A 20,994-nucleotide genomic window follows, 5' to 3' on the forward strand; every position below is an offset into this window, starting at 1 on the left:
GCCCCACACCTTGCTGCACAATAGAGTGACTCTCACACTGAATGGAAATAGCCTGTAATCGCACAGCCCATACGCACCAACTGGCCAAGTTTAACGCCCCTGGGGAGCCTTCCCTTTGGAGATCCCTGACCCCAGGGGTTAAATTCTCAGCAGCACCACTGCAGTGATGGGGGCTCCCCCCCACAGCTGAATAAATCTCACAGCAGCAATGCTGTAGCCCCTGCCAGCCCTGCTGTGGGGACAACCAGGGGAGGGGCAGCAGGAAGATGAGGCCAGGCCAGGCTCGGCTCCTCAAAGCCCTGAGCTGCAGACAAGTTACGCTGCTCAGTGACGATCGGACACTGGATCCGTGTCAGTCCATCCACCCAAACAGCTGTGAAGAGAAAGTCCCCGAGTGTAAAAGGGAGAAACAGAGGGGCTGGAATCGGGAAAAGAGCGACTGTCTTGTGTTCGCTGCCCTGGATGACTGGGGCTCAGGAGATCTGGATTCAGTTCCAAGCTCTGCCAGACTCCCTGCCTGACCCAGGGCGAGTCCCTGAGGCTGGATCCACAAAGGGACGGAGGCGTTTGCCAACACTGAACTTTTAGTCGCCTAGGAAACCCCTGGAACAACAACAACGGGACCCACAGGGCCTGAGCTGGGTGCCTGGGTGCCCCACACAGTGAAGGGGGAGGGAGCGGTGCCTAAGAACGGGCTCCACAACAGCCAGCTCGCTAGACAGGGGCTGCCCAAGCCAGACAATAGGAGACAGTGACAAGGCCTGTGCCCTACACCCCACCCCTCTCAGAGCTCAGCCCCTCAGCCCTGGCTGCAGGGAGGGGCCCAGCCCTGCTAACAACCTGCAGTGGGGACCCCCCCGCCCTGGAGTCAGGTACCTAAGTCACTTCTTGGGAGAGCGAGTGCAGCAGCAGGCTCCTAAATCCAGTGAAACTGGCTGGGGGGAGGGTGAGGAGAGAAGACGACCTCCCTGATCACCTTTAACCCACTGGCAGGGCTCTCACCCTGACGTGAGACCCTGCTTCAGTCTCCTCTCCTGGTGAGCAGGGATTGGAGAACAGGGGGTCCCACGGCTCAGGTGGGCGCCCTACTCACTAGGTCAGAGGGATTCTAACTCTCTGGCCCAATTAATATTTAATTATTCAATCAAAGTGGAACAACTTCATCAGGAAATATCAAGGGACCCCCCGCATCAGACTGTCCCACAGCTCAGTGGCTGGGCACTCCCGTGGGGGTGGGCAACCCCAATTCAGATTCTGTCTCCCCTCAGACAGAGGGGACTGGAACTGGGGTCTCACATCCCAGGAAAGGGCCCTACCACTGGGGCAGGGTTAAGCGTGGCGGTGTCTCCTTGTCCTCCACCTGTTTCACAGAGGCCGGCAGCCTAAGCACACCTGCCAGATCCCGCCCCACGGGTACGACAGGCCTCTGGGTGCCAAGGGCCAAGCAGCAGCACACGCCCAGAAGCAGAACATGAAGCGCTGAGGGAACTTCTACAGCAAAAGTGTCGTCCCCAGGTGAGCTCAGGTGCCTCCAGGTTCAGTGGCAGCCGGGCAGGGGGTTGGCAGATCACAGGGTGCCTGAAACGGAGACTTCGACCCTTTAATGCCCTTTGTGGAACCAGCCCAGATGCCTTGGCTCCCCCACCACAAAACAAGGACAAGGACACATCCCTGCCTCACAGGGGTGTGCGGAGAAATCCGTTAGTGTCTGTGATACGCTCGGGTACGACAGTGATGAGGGGGGGGAGCCATGAAAGAGCCTAGAGAGGCTCCTGTCTGACCTGACTGCTAAAGCAGAGAGGCCGGGGAGAGATGAGGTGGAGCTGTGAGCCAGGAAGGAAGAAAGCTCCACACCCAGAGACTGAATCATCAGGGGTTGGGAACTTACCTATCAAAGCTGCTACTAGAGCGATGATGACGACCATTGTAACCACGGTTATGGCTCTGAGGGCAACTGGACGATCCCATACTGCAGGTTTCCTGGAGCTGGAATTAGCTGGATGACCTGGAAGATCAAAACCTGTTAATCACAGAATATCAGGGTTGGAAGGGATCTCAGGAGATCATCTACTCCAACCCCCTGCTAATTATTTTTTTAAATTCCAGTTCCCTAAATGGCCCCCTCAAGGATTGAGCTCACAACCCTGGGTTTAGCAGGCCAATGCTCAAACCACTGAGCTATCCTGACTCAAATCAGAATTGTTTGCCATCAGGCTCTGATCTGACACACACCAGATATTTATTTTGACATAAATGGTTCTGTCTCAGTTCTGGACACAAATATTAACTCGAACTCCCATTCAGACTGCAAAGGAGAACATCACTCCCCAAATCACCAGTTCAATTAATCCCCAGAAAGGACCCTGCAGAATTCAGAGGGATTCAGAGGAGGATGGAGGATGACCCGGGGCCTGGAAAATCCATGACAAGAGTTTGAGGAAAAGCCTGCGATTGTTCGCCATGGAGAGGAGGTGACTGAGAGGGGACAGGATAAACAGTCTAGGCAATAACAGATGGGACAGAAGGCAGACTGGGAGCTTCTGGTGATAAAGCTGTGAACAGTCCCTGCAGGCCCCCTTGTGGCCTGGTGTGGTACTGTGGGTGCACCCCTCTTTAATTTCCCTGGATTGGCAGCAGTATGCTTAATGGCACAGGCCTGCCTTGATTACATCTGAGGCAGATGTAGCCTCCTGCCTGTCCCTTAAAGGGGTAGTTATCACTTTCCCTTTGTTCTCCCTGTCTCGTAACACAAGAGCAAGGGGTGTAACAATGATGCCCTTTGGTGGGACCCAACTGAGTGTGTCAATTCATGACAAATTGCTCAGAACAGGGCAGTTACAGCCCCAGGCTGAGGTTCCTTTGCACACCAAGGCAAACCAAACCAGCCAAACAGAGAGGACTTTGGTCTCACCCCACTGGCTAACCACAAGTCACACAGGCAATTCCCTTAGACACTCCAGTTTCCCTGTATCACCACCAGTGCCACTCGTTATGGGGACAAATGATTATGAAAACCAATATCCCAGTAAAAGAAAAAAGGTTCTCCTGATCCCAAAGGACCAAGCCCCAGACCCAGGTCAATATACAAATCAGATCTTACCCACAAATCACTGTTACCATCCTTTAGCATCTAAAATCTGAAGGTTTATTCATAAAAGAAATATAGATGAGAGCTAGAATTGGTTAAATGGAATCAATTACATACAGTAATGGCAACGTTCTTGGTTCAGGCTTGTAGCAGTGATGGAGTAAACTGCAGGTTCAAATCAAGTCTCTGGAGAACATCCACAGCTGGGATGGGTCATTCAGTCCTTTGTTCAGAGCTTCAGTTTGTACAAAGTCCCTCCAGAGGTATGAAGCAGGAGGGAAGACAAGATGGAGGAGTTTCCAGGGCTTTTAATACTCTCTGCCTTGGAGGACATCTCTTTGTTCTTACTGTGGAAAATTCCAGCAGCAAGATGGCATCTGGAGTCACATGGGCAAGTCACATGTCCCTGCACAATTCTTTGCAGGCTGAAGCCATTGTTTACATTAGGGGTTGGCAACCTTTCGGAAGTAGTGGGCTGAGTCTTCATTTATTCACACTAATGTACCGTTTCCCGTGCCAGAAATACATTAATGTTTTTAGAAAGTCTCTTTCTATAAGTCTATAATATATAACTAAACTATTGTTGCATGTAAAGTATATAACGTTTTTAAAATGTTTAAGAAGCTTCATTTAAAATTAATTTAAAACGCAGAGCCCCCTGGACTGGTGGCCAGGACCCGGGCAGTGTGAGTGCCACGGAAAATCAGCTCGCGTGCCGCCTTCGGCACACGTGCCATAGGTTGCCTAGCCCTGGTTTACGTGCTAGTTTGAACCTTTTCAGGAAAGCTCAGATGTGGATTGGCATCGCCCAAGGTTCACTGTCTCTTAAGTGTTTCTTGATTGGGCACTTACTGAGAATAGCCCCTTCTCAAGAATTAGCTGACCAAATGTTTTACTGAGGCTTCTTAGAATCAAAACACCTTGATATACAAGTATGTAGCCAATATTTATAACTTCAACTACAAAAATTCACACACACAGATGGGTTATGATTTGCTGGTTATGATCATGCTTTCTATAGACACCTGACATGACAGCCTTTGTACAATATTGGCTGCAAATATATAACAGTGGTTGCAACAATGATCTATATGGTCACAGGTTATGTCAGTAACGTCACAAGGGGATTGTGGCAGGGCAGGGGTAAATCCCTTGAGTGCCCTGCTAAAATGCTGGCTAAAGCCCTAATGTCTGGTAGGGAAGCCAGGCAGTCAGCAGAGAGCCCAGCTGCAGGCCTAGATGAGGGCTGGCTCACTGCTATGAGCTAAGTAGCGACAGCTGGGCTGAGGAGAGCTATATAAGCCCTGAGGAAAGCTCAGTCAGGAGGCTGGCCTGGAGGGTTACATCTCTGTCCCCTCACCAAAAGAAAGGAGCCTCGTGGGCCAGGAGACCCTGGGAGGGTCTGACTGGGGATAGCTGTTTGGGAAGGGGGGGGAAGGGAAGATAACACTGTCGCACTGTAAATAAAGACACAAGGGTGAAGCACCGAAGGTGATGTGGGGACTCTATTTTAACCAGCCAACACAGGGCCCAGGCATGAGAGAGTGGAAACTTGTGTGGACCCTGTGACACTGGGGGCTCGTCCAGGATCCTCCTAGCCATCATTAATAGTGGCTGCCAGCGTGGAGGAGACCCTAAAGTGGCTGGTGACCACGGTGCAAGAAATGCAACAGTCCCAACAGTCAGAACGACAGGCCCTGATGATATGGCAGGCCGGCCAAAAGCAGATACTCCAGGAGTTTATCAGGGAACAGTCAGCGACCCAACAGATCCTCCAAAAGATGGTGAATCTGGCACTGGGGGATGCCGGGGTGGGGCTCTGCAAGATGGGCCCCACAGGTGACCCAGATGCATCCCTGGGGACTTTCGAATGGGTGGCTATGGTGGCTGGCTGGGAGTGGGTGACCTGGGCCCTGCAGCTAGGTGAAGCACCGAAGAAAGCCAACACAGGGCCCAGGCATAGAGTGAAAACCTGTGCAGACCACGTGACAGGGATATTCAATTAGATTAAAGGGTTGGGAAAGGAACTATTTTTTCCAGCCAATGTATAATTAGACTGCGGAACTCACTGTCACAGGAAATAGATAAAAAGAATTTAGGAAAGTTAAAGGGTTGGAGCATTTATATGGTTAACATGAAATATCCAGAGTTGCCATAATTAACAACCAAAGGTTGGCAGAAACATTGGAAGAGCCTCCTCCATCCCAGGGAGTGTAAATCCAGGGAACCCCTGCTGGAGTTCAGTCTTAGCAAATCCTCTTCCCTAGTGCCCAGAGACACATCTGAGGGCATGATACATTCACTGGCAAAACACAAATGAATGTGCTGTGGCCACTGGTAGCTACACCTGCTCCTGGCCATGCTCGGAGGCAGGGCTCTGCATGGGTTATGAGTGCAAACACCTCAGCTCACACACTGGAAGGACAAACAACCAAAAGGAAAGAGCAGTGACAGGAGCGACCCAGGGAGACGTGAGCCAAACGTTTTCAAGAGGATAGAACACGTACAGTCCTAAAAACCATACGTGCAACTGCCACACAAGAGAGCATGTGCTGCACAATCCGAGTCCATTGAAGCAATACAGCCTCTGCTGCATGGGGCAGGGGTGGGGGAATGAGGAGGAGGAGGAAAGACAGCTACACCCACCCCTGAAAGGCATCTCCTCCCTCCAGCCTGTTCCTAGGCAGGGAAGCTCCGTTACCTGGTTCTTCTCCACTCTTCAAGTCTATGGAGCTGTTAAGAAGCTGTCCAGGGGGATCTGCTTCTGCCCAGTTCCCCATCTCTCTTCTCAGGGAGGCAGCGGTGGGTGCTGGACTCTTATCAGCTTGGAGCCAGTTGCAAGAAATGGCTCTAGCAGCCATGGCAGAGTCAGCTCCAGCCAGTGCAGTGTCCCCGGCTTTGGCTCCTCTCCCAGCTGACCTAGAATCCGCAATGACACAGTCAGGACAGCATAAGGGTCGGTGGGTTTGTTTGTGGTGTCCCATCCCCCATTCATCAGAACAAAAGCCCAGAGCTAAGACTAGTGCAGTAACCAACCCCCTCCTGTGCCATCAGGCCCCTCATTGAAGATTCCCCATTTCCTCTCACTCCTCAATTCGGAGCTGGGCAGGAGAGGGAGAACACTGGATGTGGGGTGCAGGCAGGGATGTGCACATGCCTTTTATGTCTGGTGTGCCCTGGTACACAATGCAGAGCTGTGCGTAGTGCCTCCCCGTGCACTGGCAACTCTGGGAAGTTGGAGGGGGGTGAGTTTGAGATGTAGCTTTGGGAGGGGCACAGACACAGCACCTTGGAAGGACTCTCAGGGACACAGGCTTCCCCACCCCCTTGGTTGGATAAAAAAAAATCAGTGATTTAAATTTTGATTTTTTTATTTAAATAAATATGGTTTTAAAAGAAACCAATTTAAAATTAAACTTGAAATAACACTATGTTATGGCCTAAAATTATTATAATCCATTAAAATAACTTAAATTAAAAGGAATGATATTCCAGCAGAACATATTTGCTGGTGAAGTCTTGAAGAAAGTCAGGCCACTGAAGTGGTGCCAGTCACTGGCTACGCACCGGTGACAGTTTGTTAAAGCAGCTTTGGACAGCAGTAGCCTCTTGCGCAGGTACAGAGAGACCATTCTCTTCATTTCAGTTTATTCCAAAGTTAAGAAACCGATTGGGAGCTGAAAAAGCAGCAAAGCTTGTTTTGCTCTTCCAATCCATGGATGAAAACTAGGTGTGAGAAGGGGAGCTTTGGAGCCGTGGTTCTCAACCTGCAGGCCAATCAGCACACGGCTGCGGCCCATGTGACATCCTCAGGGCCATACAGGTAGTATTGGATGCTGCCCACAATGGTACATGGGCTGAGAACCACTGCTCGAAAGTCTTAACGAACATGGAGTGGGAGCCATTGTTGGAAAATCATAGTGCTAATGAAGCCTTTTTGTATTAGGCCTGAGTAAACCAAAGTTATGTTATGCTTGTCCAAACTGTGTTGGAAAGCTTACAGAACTCATTAGACTGAAGGCCGTGTATCTACCTAAGTCAGCTATTTCGCTTATCAGTTTTGTTTGGCTCCCCAAGTATATGTTGGCTCCCCAAGTGTATGCAGCTGCGTTCACATGTATGCATCCAAAGTATCTAGTACAAAGGGTCAACGGATGTATCTTGTGTCCCCTTCAGAATGACAAATGTATCCTCAACAGCTGTATGTCTCTTGTAGCCCCCACAAAATGATATATGTATCCTGCGTACCCAATTATCCCCTAATAGATACATGTACAGGGTTTATAGGTCAACCAAATGACGTAAACAAACGTAGGCTAAGTTGTTTGTTACCGGCTATAAAGGTAGGCTGCTTGGCCATGAAAGGTGTGTCTCTTTCTCTGGCACTAGCCGAGAGGAACACCCGCTCAGCTGACCGATCAATAAAGGGTGTGGTACTTGTCTTCCTGTCTCCGTGCCTCCTTGGTGTAATTAGGTAAGCTCCAGGGGGAAACGAGCCCTTTTGGCTAACAAATGGCGACCACGAAGGGACTTCTCTCCCTGTTGGGGGCGCTGACCGGCGGCCGAGGACGGCTCAGGAGAGTGGCCACCTTGAGCTATTGGTTTGCTCAAGCTCCGGGTCGCCGCAATCGGCCGGGACGGCTACGCCCCCTCCATAGAGAACTCCAAACGACACGGAGGCAAGACAGTACCAGAAGAGGGGAGTCCACCTGCCAGACGTGGCCACTCCGGGCGTGGTAAGTGCGTTACCTCCTGGGTTTGAGGATTAACGCCCCCGAAGAGTGAGGGTTGGGACCTTGGGCCCCTAATGGTAAAGGAACCCACAAATAGGAAGGTGTGTGTGGGTAAAAGCTTTCTGGTTAAGGTACCTAGGTTCAGACACAGCTAATGAATAATTCCATTAACTCCACGAGTCCGTGGGCCGTGCTGAACAATTACTGGGACTTAGAGCAGCCCCAGGGCTCGCTTTTCTTTTTGGTAGGGGTACTTTTGTTTCTTGTTCTATTGGTATGCTGGAAGCCAAAACTGTAACCGGGTCTAGGAGCGTGTGAACCCATCTTCTCTCCCCCCCCCCTTCTTTTCCGTGTGGGTAAGGGACAGTCTAAACATTCCACCTCACCCCCTAAGGGTACCCCAGCATATTATATGTACGTACATTATGGTTCTAAAACCTGCAGGTATTTAGAGAATTGGAATCTTTATACGCGTGAAGATCCATATAAACAATGCCCATTAAAAGGTACCTTTAATCTAGATAAGATCATATATCTCAGAGGAGCTTTTAATCACCAAAGAAAAGCCTCTGACACAGTGTGAGCAATTTGTCTAGAAACGGGTTAATTTAAAACTCAGCTTCGCCCAGAGATAAAAAGAGAAAGTTGTTTTATGCTCAAGGTCAAGCAAACCAAAGGCAGTACAAGTTACAGAACTGAGATTACATTTGCAAAGCTTAACTGTTTGGTGAGATCCAACAGTCTGACTTTGTGACGGATGCCGGTGTTGGTGTGGCTTGGTGACACTGGAGAAGCCACAGGTAGCTGACCTGGACTGGAATCTCTGAAAGAGACACCGCAGGAGATTCCAGGGTGTAAAAGAACAGCCCTCCCAAGAGCGGAAGCATGTTGGAAATTCTGAACAAGCTATATACAGGATAATCTCCCGTCCACCTATTCCCCTTTTCTGAATGTTGTATACAGACGTGGCCAGTCTGGATATGTGTAAGTATGGGGCATTCGTATTTTTTTTGAGTGATGTGGAAGCATTCCCAACACTCTCCATTGTTGTTTTATCATTTTAATGAAGCTTTAAAATTTGGTTATATGGTGTATTTTCTCTATCCTCCTGCAACGTCCTGCAGTGTCAGTTTGATCACCTGACATGAGGGATAATTGGTAATTGGATATTGAGGGATAATTGGCCCAGTGGGCCATGCGTTTTGCCCAGGTGGCAAGCCTCACGAGGGAGGACTCGGGTCGTCTTGTGAATAAAATGTTTTAGGAAAAAAAAAACCAGAAGGGTGGGGGCAGAAGCCCATGAAAGAAACGGTTCAGCGCAAAAAAAAAAAAAAAAAAAAAAAAAAAAAAAAAAAAGATCGGGCCCAGGCGGGCAGGCAACAAACAGAGAGCTTGGAGAACAGGTTGGAAACTTTTGAGGGTCTAGTGGAAGGAAGAAGTAAGTGAGTGTAAGCATGGGGATTTCAAATACTCAGGAGGATATTTGGAATGGTGATTTGAATTGGTAAGTGGCTGTTGAAAGACAAAGCAAGTGATATAAGGAAAGAGCAAGTGATTTGAAGGAGAGTGAAGAGTTAACTCTGTAGTTGCTGGAGGGAGTAGTAGTTGAACTTTGTAAAAATGCTAAAGAGAAAAGTTCTTGGTGTTTTTTTTTTAAATGTTTGTAAATAAATTCAGGCAAAGAAATTATTAGATTGCAATCATTTGGATATGAGCAATTTTGTTGAATTAGCTGAAGAATGTATACAGTGCTATGTAAATGAAAATTTATTAGGCTCTAAGGCACTATAAGTGGTGATGTTTTCTTTCAGTGTTTAAAAGCAGGAGTTAAAAGTAAAAAGCAAACCAGAAAGCATCTGTATTAATGCAAATTATCTAACTGATAAGGTAGAGGCCACTGAAATCTGGGCTGTCTATGAAACACATATAAGACAATATGGGGTAATTCCCTTGTTTTGCCTGAAATCAACAAGGGTATTTGTATATTTTAAGCAATAATTGACTGCCCAGAAGGGGTAGACCTCTGTTTTTGTCTTTCAGATAATCAAAGAAAACTAATGCCAGCTAAACAGCATACAACATACCATGATTTACTGGCAGAGTAAAAATTATGTTTTGTGTTCTATGTTCTGTCTTGTGGTGTCTGTCTCGTGGTCAGAATTGTTGTGTTTAATATTTTCATGGGATGGTCTGGTTTGAAATAAAGCAGAAGGCTTGAATTGAAATGCAGATATTTGTTTTGTTCAACTTAAAATACAAAGTGTTTGGATACATCAGAAAAATGTGATATACTAAAGTCTTATGTATTTTCTTAAGTAAAAGAAAAAAAAACTGCATTGGCCAAATTGCATACTAACAGTCTTTGAAAGCAAGGACATAAAAAGTTAACCCACTCCCCATATTGTACATGGGATCCTTCTGGCTACCTCAGATTTCTAGCCAGAGGGCTGGGGATGGTGGGAAGCTATTGAACTAGAGGTTGTATTGAATGAACTCAAAGTGGGTGTGCTTGTCCTGGCTTGTTGTTCCAAAGCTCTGTAATAAGGTTATTTTAGTAGAAGGGTATATGTGGCATACATTAAATAATAAGACTAATGTACTGTATAACAGCAATGTGTATGTGTTCATTGTTAACAAAAGGTGTATAAGTAAAAAGTAAAAGTTTCCTTTGTAGGTTAAAAAAGGAAGCCAAAAAGGGGAAAAGGAAAAAGAACGAGTTAAATGAGAAAAACTTTAACTAGCAAGCTCAGTGCAAAAAAAAAAAAAAAAAAAAAAAAAAAAAAAAGATACACACTGACTTCGTTCAAGGACACTTGGCTAACAACCAGAAAAGGGGGGCTGTACAATCTGCAAAGACACTAATGCAATGTGTTAGGTTTCCTTTTTACACAGGTAAAGACGCACTACCCGAAGACCCTAGCAGCCCTGCCACTCCATGGAACCTGGAGACCGGATCAATGTACAGGTCCACCAACAAAAGACTGCTTTGGCTCCACGCTGGAAAGGCCCTTATTGAGTCCTGCTGATTACCAACACCGCTGTGAAATGCCAAAGACTGATTGCTTGGACCCATGATTCTCACTGCAAAAAGACCCGTCCACATCAGGAGAACTCTCCTATATGATTAGCCTATTCCTTCTTCTAGCTCCACTGTGCCTTCTGGACAGCAGGGAAAAAGGACAAGGTGACGTGCTAGCTAACCTCTCCCTTGTCCGCTGACAGACCTACTGTGCCTTTGAACTTTTCTAGAAGAATCAAAAACCATTACAGGGTGATGTGCTGATAATCTCTCCCCTGTAGAATGCTAAACTACAATTGTTTTGGGAAAGGAGAAGGAACGCTCACTTCACTGACACTGCCAAAGTCCAGGAATTCCTGACCAGAAAGGACATTGAGAACTGACCCTGGTGAAGAATCAAAGAATTATACACTGGCAGGAACAAACTTGTGGGACCCCTGCTTGGGAATGTGGTATTAATTGAATGTTGGGGTTTATTCTACAGGCTGCGCCCTGTGTTTTGGATAAATCCTTTAGTATGTCTTGCCCTCCCTCATTGGATTTTAAATGGTATTGTCTTTATCCAGTTTTCAGATCACTTTTACATACCCAGATTGCTCACAAGGGGCTGCCATTAGATTAGCACAACAAAGAGCCTGGGTTATTTCCTATAGAAGGAAAGGGAATTGACCAGATCCCTGTGGGCTGGGGCCAATAGTGTTGCAGTCATCTGAATTATTTTTCAAAGGCCAAGAACATAATAAGAAATTGGGCCGACTAGAAAGGGCCACTAGCCTTATTTATGAAGTTCAGCTAACCCAAGTATACGCTGAAGTTGGTGAGTTACATGTCATTTCCACCCTTAGTTCTATGACCCAGAAGTTACTGACAGAAATGGTGTTAAATATCACTAAGACTGGGAAGGCATTGCAGTGGGATCTAGTATGTTTAGAAATCCAGGATTTCCTGAATGACCAGCTGATGGCCATTTGGAGTAATCTTGAGTACCAGACTTGGCTCACTGCCCTTACAGACACATCTGAAGTACCATCTGATCTGTGGTCATGGAAACATATTTGGACACTTTCTGGATGAAAGTGTGTACATTTACAGTGCTCCTTCCAAGCATATGGACCGGTTGGGGTGGGTGTGGCTCCCACATACCGAATCCTGCCGGGTCCATGGGGAGGATGCATGTGGGATTAAATTATTCACCGAGACATCTGGGAAATTAAACCACTGGGTATACCTACCTGAGTTATAGTCAGTGCCCCGATCCCTTCGTTGTTAAATGAACAAGGTTCCACTCTTTTGTCCATGCATTCATTCCTGGGTTGGGGGTGACTAAGCTTAAAAGAGCAGTTGTAAATATTTCTGCAGAGCTTCATTGCTTTTTGGCCTCAAAGTGTGAGAAAACTCAGCCAAAAGGTTTGGTGAGTATTCTCAAAGGGGGGAGTTGTTGGAAAATCATAGTGCTAATGAAGCCTTTTTGTATTAGGCCTGAGTAAACCAAAGTTATGTTATGCTTGTCCAAACTGTGTTGGAAAGCTTACAGAACTCATTAGACTGAAGGCCGTGTATCTACCTAAGTCAGCTATTTCGCTTATCAGTTTTGTTTGGCTCCCCAAGTATATGTTGGCTCCCCAAGTGTATGCAGCTGCGTTCACATGTATGCATCCAAAGTATCTAGTACAAAGGGTCAACGGATGTATCTTGTGTCCCCTTCAGAATGACAAATGTATCCTCAGCAGCTGTATGTCTCTTGTAGCCCCCACAAAATGATATATGTATCCTGCGTACCCAATTATCCCCTAATAGATACATGTACAGGGTTTATAGGTCAACCAAATGACGTAAACAAACGTAGGCTAAGTTGTTTGTTACCGGCTATAAAGGTAGGCTGCTTGGCCATGAAAGGTGTGTCTCTTTCTCTGGCACTAGCCGAGAGGAACACCCGCTCAGCTGACCGATCAATAAAGGGTGTGGTACTTGTCTTCCTGTCTCCGTGCCTCCTTGGTGTAATTAGGTAAGCTCCAGGGGGAAACGAGCCCTTTTGGCTAACACCATGAAGGACTCAGGCATTGCCCCACAGCTCCTAGCTTGTAGGTGGATAGAAAATCCAAGAAACACCATTGTGATCCACAAAGCTGATTTAGGCCCATAGGCTCCTATCAAATGAATGGGGAGCCAACACGTTAGCTGGGGAGCCACTTAAGCCAACCAATGGGAGATGCTGACCAGTGGGGTGTGTCCTAACCTCTGCCCCTCTTAGAGATAGGCACCTAAATCCAGACCACAGGGAGGCTATTGACTACAAAAGCCAGAGAAAGAGGAGATGCCACATTATAACTTCTAGTCCAGTGGTTAGGTCATCACATGAGACGTCCAGATGAGTCACATGAGGCAACAATGCACATCCTCAAAGGCTAAAACAGACACCTAGAGAACTTTTAGTCTCATAAACTTAAGTGCCAAGTGAGTTTAGGGGCCTATCAGAAGTTTTGTGGATTGCAGCGGAGCCAAAACTGGGATTTAGGCATCTAAGTACTTTTGCTGATCCCACCCATGGTGACTAAAAGCAATTAGTTCAATTCACTAACTACAGGTATTTATTACCTTATTTATTTATTTATATTGTCATAGCAGCTATGATCCCTGCTCATGGCCAGGATACATGACTTTAAGTAATCAGTTTTAAACGCAAAACATGTTTTGAGAACCCTTTCCCCCCTAACGTATCCAGCATATTTAAGGTATTTTTATTTAAAAAAAAAATAAAATGCTGAATTTAAGTTTAATTGAAATCTGAGTCCCATCCAAATAAAGCTTGACCAAAACCAAAAAAAATTCCCAAAAATTAAAAAGTTGAAAATCTGAATATTTGTACATGTAGCTATATTATTTAAGCAATTAATGTGTGTAGATATAGTGTATCCTCCTGGTTAAGAAAAAATACCAAATTTACTGTAAAAGCTTTATTTAGATGTAGATCTACAGGTTTTAATGGTTATCAGTTTGAGAATCAGCCTCCCTTTAGGAAAAAGTAACTAAAAAGTAAAAATGGCAAATTAGATGAAAACTGTCAGTTTAAGTGGAGGTACCTGCTTGCTGCTTTAAATCATGATTAACAGTGGAAATATAAAATCTGGTTAATTTAAGTCAATCTGCCTTCATCCCTCCCACCCAAACACTGACAGCTCTGAGGGGTGGGGGGGGGGATCTGCCTGGGGCTGGGGGGTTTCCCTTCCCCCCTGCACTGACAACTCGGGAAGTGGGGCGGGGGAGCTCTGACTAGGGCAGGGGTGGTCTGTCATTTTTTGTCAAGGTCCACAGTTCCTGGTCAAGGTGTAGTAAAGATCCAGACACTAGAGAAAATAATACAAAAAAAAAACTGAAACCCCCCCCACAAAACACCAACTGTAATGATAATAAGTAAATAAAAAGATTTCACAGTCCATTCAAAAGTTTCTGGTGGTCCGGATTGGCCTGTGGTTCACCTACTGACTACCCCTATTGATTATCCCGGTGTAGGGCTTGGAGGGACATCAGCCCACCCCCACGCACTGACAGCTCTGGGACCAGGCGGGGTGGGGGGAGGGTTTGGGCTCCCGGTTACACACACCCAGGGCTACAGCTGCACGTCCTGCCCTGCGCTCACCTGCTTCTCCCCCCAGTCCCGGGCTGAGCTCCCCGCGGCCGCCGCAGGGGTCACTGGGCCGGGCCCGTGTTCCTCCGCGGGGAGCTCGGGGCGCTTCCCCTCCCGCACCAAGGGCCGCCATCGCTCTGGAAGTTCCGCCGCCCCACGCGGCGCCGGATTCCGCTTTTCTCTGCCTCCCCGCCCCTCCCACCGCCGCCATGATGTGGGGGAGCAAAGCCACTGCCCCCCCTTCAGCCTCCAGCTGGGCCCTGCTCCCCCCCAACGTCAGGGAAACCAGCTCCTGCGGCCCCAGCCCCGCTCTCTCCGGCCGGCTGCGCCGCGTCCCCCCACCGCGGGTTCTGGGAATAGGCAGCAGACGGAGCCCAAGGCTCAGCGGGGGCAGGGGGGAAGGGGGGGTGCCTGGGGGTAGCTGCGTCCCTGGAGCTGACTCAGCGTGTCCCTGACCCGGCTCAGAGACATGCGCTGCCCGGCCCGGCCCTCACCTGAGACCCGAGCGAGCAGACCCAGAGCCCTGCGCAGAACCACCACCGCCTGCGTGCGCAGCACCCAAGGAAGTGATGTGCCCCAAAGTGAGGCCGGACCCTCTCGTCCCATTTCTGATTGGCTCCAAGTCAGAGCGGAGCCAATCGGCGCTAGTAGCGGGGACCCCGCGCCTAGGAAGGACGTCCCGGTCTCCTCCCTACCAGGGAGAACCTGACCCAGGGACAAGCCAGGGCCCGCACTGCGGGGTGCAGAACCCGCCTTCCCGCCCCCCCCCCCCCCCGCTGTCTGTGTGCGCTGGGGAAAGGAGGCAGGTAGGAAAACAATCCCAGCTACACAGAGCTAATGACGGGAGGGGGGGGGGGTAAATGGGCTGTTACCGCTCAGGAAAGATCTTGGAGTCACTAAACCAGGGGTCTCAAATACACAGCTGCAACTGCAGGGACAGGGTTCCAGCTGCTTCCTGGAACGGAGCAGCTGGGGGGCCAGGGTAGACTGCGCTAGGTAAGCGGCGCTGGGCTGGAGCTCGCATCCTGCACCCCAACCCCTGCCCTGAGCCCCCTGCCACATCCCACACCCTGACCACCTGTCCTGAACCCCGTGACATCCCACACCCCTCCTGCACTCCCTGTCCTGAGCCAGCTGCCGCACCCCTCACCCTCTTGCATCCCACCCACCAATGCCCTGCCCTGAGCCCCTGCCACACCCTGCACTCTTTCTGCACCCCCAGGGGGTGCAGCATTGGGGTGGGAAGACGCGGGGCAGGTACGATGCCTAATGGAAGGGGTGGAGTGGGGATGGGGCCAGAGGCAGCAAGTGGGGGGTGTTAGTGATGCAGCCCTTGGTTCAATGCACTAGTCCTCATGTGGCCCTCGTGGTCATTTGAGTTTGAGACCCCTGCACTAAGCAGATGTTTTCAAAGAACTAGCTACACTGTGCAGCGGCTGTGAAAAACAGCTAACAGACTTTAGAACGGGAGAGATATTTTCTGTCTTCTCATCATAATGCCACTATACAAATCCAGGGCTCCCCCACACCTTCCATACTGCATGCAATTCTGGCAGCTCCATCTCAAAAGTGATATTTTAGAATTGGAAATGATACAGAGAAGGGTGACAAAAATGACTGGGGTGTGGAACAGCTTCCATACGAGGAGAGATTAAGAAGACTGGGATTGTTCAGTTGGGGGGGGGAAGAGACAACTCGGGGGGGGGGGGGAAATATGACAGAGGTCTATAAAATCCTGAATGTTAGAGAAAACATATTTACCCCTTTGCATAATACAAGAACCAGGGGTCACGCAATGACGCTACAGGCAGCAGGTTAAAAACAAACCTATGGAACTGCTTCACACAACACATAGTCAACCTGTGGAACTCATTGTGAAGGCCAAGACTATAACTGGGTTCAGAAAAGAGTTGGACCCATCCTCCATGAATGTATCTATCAATGGCCATCAGCCAAGATGGTCTGGGACACAGCCCCATGCTGGGTGTCCCTAAGCCTCTGATTGCCAGATGCTGGGACTGGACAGGTCATTCAATAATTGCCCTGTTCTGTTCATTCCCTCTGAAGCATCTAGCAACAGCCACAGTCTGAAGACAGGATACAGGGCTGTGTGGACCGTTGGTCTCACCCAGTTTGGCCATTCTTACGTTCAGCAGCAAACTCAGCACAAGGAGCACGGAGTCTCCCTGTACCAGGCTGCTACATTTCAACTAAAGCCAAAGAAACTAAAGGTGTCAATTCACTAGCAGAGACTGAGGAAGGTCCAGGTGCAGCAGTGCCCAGCCAGAGATTCCCCAACAAGCAGAGGGGAAGCCCTGTAACAATGATGACACTCAACACTGACACCCCCCCCCCCAATAACAGAACAAAAAACTCTGAAACAAGCCAGCCAACCAGTTCAAAAAAAGCCAAAACGTGCCCCACGCAGAGTTTTACCTCAAAAGGGAAGAGTGCAGGAGACTCCATGAAGACCACTACGGGTCTAACTATTGATTTTACATGGGAGGTGCATAGACACCACAGTGAAGAGTGTCAATACAGAACAGTAAAGTGAGACAGGCAGTTCTCCTTCTGGGGAGGGAAACAGAGACAAAGGAAAACACTGATTCCCACGGAGGATGCTCAGATACTGCAGAGGATGGGCAGCTCAGACAGGTGCTAGTCACACCACTTCGCTAGCACACAGATCCCACGGGGATGGTGGGTACAATAACCTGAACAACCACATATGAAATCACAGTTTGATGCCACCACCTTGCAAAGCACCATAAAACTCTGCATCAAAATAATCCACACAGCCACAAGTTCTCAGTGAATGGGTTCTGTAAGAGGCCCTTACCTGGCCTGGCATCCGGGGAGCCTGTTCCTCAGTTGAACTCTGGCCATGCCTCAGTTTCCCCTCAGCAGTTGGGTAATAAATTCCGTGTAGCTCTCCACAGTCACCATGCCAACAAGTGTCCTCCCTCTTCTGGGAGGAGTGAGAATCCAAACAAAACACCACAAGCCCTTCGCCCTTCCTGGGCCACAGTCCTCTTCCCAGCATCTCCCCTTGGTTGCAGGGTTCACAAAAGTCCATAATTCCCACTCCAGGGTCTGTGCACCACTTTCTTCCCATGATGCAGGGGAATGAAGAGGGCAAGGAGATGGTGCACTCATCCCCTCCTGCCACATGCAGAGTCCTTTACTGGAGTGGTCTTGATGGGGGGGGGGCTCCCCAACAGCAGGTTTTCGGGTTAACACCCCTTTGAGATGAAAAAAAACAACAACAGACTGAGGTAATCACATGACTTCAGGAGCCAGGGCCCTAGTCTGAGTCGATAATGTGGCCCTGATCAATCCCACTCACAAACAGACTCGCTCCTGCTCTCTCATTACTTGGACAGATGCAGGGTTATAACCATGACAGGTTTATAACCTTTTTCCATACCAGGGACCCCAACCCTTGAGATCTGCTGTCTAGCTGGGACCCCGCTCTCAAGTAAGGAGGTACCAATGCAGCTGTTTGACAGCCGTTCACAACCCTCCTAGGCTGAGAACACCTGAACCCTATGACCAGCTGTAGCTTCACATCGTGCTCACAGCTACTCATGGAGAGAGGAGCCCACAGCCAGAGAACCTCCTTCCAGCTGGGGGCCCCTCTCCATCTACTAGGCAGACCCACTGCTGGGCTCAAACTGAAACAGCCCTCCAGGTTTTGGGTTAAATGCCTAAATACCATTGAAGACCTAGGCCTTGCTCCCTCCCAGCTCTGGGAAATCAACAAACTCGGGAGAACAGGGGAGCTACAGAGTGAACTGGTTTGTAACCTTCACCAGAGCAGCCAGGCCTGAATCCCTGGGGTCATTCCGAAGGGAAGCCACTCACCTGATTCCCGCCTGTTTCTGTGATTCCTGACCCCTTCCTAAGCTATCAGATGTCCCAGCAGATGATGGGCAGCCTAATCCTCCCCAGTAGTGAAACTGACTGTCATTTCCTGGGACGAATGATGAGCTGGTCTCTGAGCTGAACCTGAGGGGAGAGAGCAGAAAGATCCTCTAAAGAATCGATGGTACCTACAGAGAACCAAGACTGGGAACAGAGTTTGAGCAGAGGTGAGCGACTGGATAATACTTATCTGATCAGTCAGTGCTCAGTGAGAGTCTGTCCATAGGCCCCAGGAACGTTCCTGCAAAGGAAGTAACAGAAAGTTATTAAGCAAAGCTCAGACTTTAAGGCCAGAAGGGACCATCATGATCATCTAGTCTGACCTCCTGCCCATTGCAGGCCACAGAACTTCACCCACCCACTCCTGTGATAGACCCATGTCCTGAGGATCAAATTAAATAATCCATTGGAAGGAGTTCTGTGGTGTTTTTAGATGCAATGAAAGGGCTGTTTTAAGGTGTTGATCATGAAGTAATTTTATCCCCCAAATTACTAATAGTTTAGAGAAGCACAGATTGGTAGGCTGAACCTTTCCATTGCTCTTATTAATACTAACTTAGTGTCCAGTTATTCTTTTACATTAGAGACTGTCTGGTTTGGCCAATGTACGTGGCAGAGGGGCAGTGATGGCATAAATCACATTGGTAGATGTGCAGGTGAACAAGTCTCTGATAGTGTGGCTGATGTGATTAGGTCCTATGATGGTATCCCCTGAATAGATATGTGGACAGAGTTGGCAACAGGGTTTGTTGCAGGGATTGGTTCCTGGGTTAGTGTTTTTGTTGTGTGGTTGCTGGTGAGTATTTGATGCAGGTTTGGGGGTTGTCTGTAAGCAAGGACTGGCCTGGACACAAATCAGACATCAAGAATTATAACATCAAAAAACCAGTAGAAGAACACTTCAATCTCCCTGGCCACTCCATTACAGACCTAAAAATCGCAATATTACCACAACAAAAAAAAAAACCTTCAAAAAACAGACTCCAACAAGAGATGGCTGAATTGGAATTAATCTGCAAATTGGACACCATCAAACTAGGCTTGAATAAAGACTGGGAGTGGATGGGCCATTACACAAAGTAAAACTATCTCCCCATGCTTACTTGCCCCCCCCCCACACACACACAGTTCCTTACCAATTGCTGGGAATGGGCCATTTTTATTACTACTATAAACTGTTCTTTTTCTCTCCTGCTGATAATAGCTCCCCCTGGCTCAAATACATTTGTTAGTCTCTAAGGTGCCACAAGTACTCCTCTTCTCCTTAGAGTGTGTATGGCAACACCCATTGTTTCATGTTCTCTGTATATATCTCTTCCTACTGTATTTTCCACTCCATGCATCCGATGAAGTGGGCTGTAGCCCATGAAAGCTTTAGTCTCTAAGGTGCAACAAGTTCTCCTGTTCTTTAAACACAACAGGGGATGAAAACTGTAGCGATCAGAACGTGCGGAGCCCTGTCATTTCCCACCCAGCTCAGCAGGGACTGGGGGAGGGGTCTCGCCTTCACTCCCGCCAGGCCACAGAGACAGGGCAGGGCTAGCAAAGAACCAAGGCACCACCTACTGCAGCGGCTCTTAAACTTTTGTACTGGTGACTCCCTTTCACATAAGGGGGCTCATGCTCTGAGGTTTATCATCAATTAAAAACACTTTTATATATTTAACCCCATTCTAAATGCTGGAGGCAAAGCGGGCTTTGCGGTGGGGGCTGACAGCTCATGACCCCCCCCATATAATAACCTCACGACCCCTTGAGGGGTCCCAACCCACAGCTTGAGAGCCCCTGACCTACTAGCTTGGCGTGGGAAATCAACAGGAGCCACACTGTGCATGCTCCGTTTCTACATAGCTCGCTGTGCCCCCCCATCACCCCAAAAGATCGGACCTGCTCCCCCCATTCGCCTCCTGAAAACAAACCCACCCAGCCTGGTTACAGCCCCCACAAAATATCCACCTGCCCCAGCCTGGTCCCCTAATTTCCCCAAATACATTCCCGCCGCGCCTGGAGAACTGAGCGCCTGGCCCCTTCCACCCAGCCCGGAGCGCAGCTGTTTAAACAGAGTAGTGTTCTTGAAGACGTGAGCGTCATGAACCCTTCTCGGCCATCCCACCTGGATGTTGGATCACAAGGCATGTTTCACCACCAGTGCTTGCAGCACCATAGAAAAGTACCCCTTGCGGTTTATGTACTGGGTGCCCTGGTGCTCCAGTGCCAAGATACGGATATAGGTTCCATCTATCGCCCCACCACAGTTAGGGAATCCCATTGCAGCAAAGCCATCCACTATGACCTGCACATTTCCCAGAGTCACAACCTTTCGTAGCAGCAGCTTAGTGATTGCTTTGGCTACTTGCATCACAGCAGCCCCCACCGTAGATTTTCCCACTCCAAATTGATTCCCGACTGACCGGTAGCTGTCTGGAGTTGCAAGCTTCCAGAGAGCTATTGCCACTCACTTCTCAACTGTGAGGGCTGCTCTCATCTTGGTATTCTGGCGCTTCAGGGCAGGGGAAAGCAAGTCACAAAGTTCCATGAAAGTGCCCTTATGCATGTGTAAGTTTCGCAGCCACTGGGAATCTTCCCACACCTGCAACACAATGCG

General features: G+C 48.7%; 1 protein-coding gene across 2 annotated transcripts in view; it reads right to left on the bottom strand.

Annotated features, from left to right (window-relative positions):
* The window catches only part of LOC123345647 (C-type lectin domain family 2 member D-like), a 175,630-nt gene that overhangs the window by 3,266 nt on the left and 151,370 nt on the right, over positions 1–20,994 (bottom strand). The window contains exon 1 of one of the 2 annotated variants that reach the window (XM_044982642.1): positions 1,889–2,012. The exons of the other annotated variant lie outside the window; for it this stretch is intronic. Within the exon in view, the coding sequence (XP_044838577.1) occupies positions 1,889–1,925 (37 nt within the window). The 5' untranslated portion in view covers positions 1,926–2,012. Of the gene's footprint in view, positions 1–1,888; positions 2,013–20,994 lie in introns of those variants that run through there. 2 annotated transcript variants of the gene reach the window in all.

This window comes from Mauremys mutica, chromosome 12 (genome assembly GCF_020497125.1).
Source record: "Mauremys mutica isolate MM-2020 ecotype Southern chromosome 12, ASM2049712v1, whole genome shotgun sequence".
Taxonomy (NCBI): Eukaryota; Metazoa; Chordata; order Testudines; family Geoemydidae; genus Mauremys; species Mauremys mutica.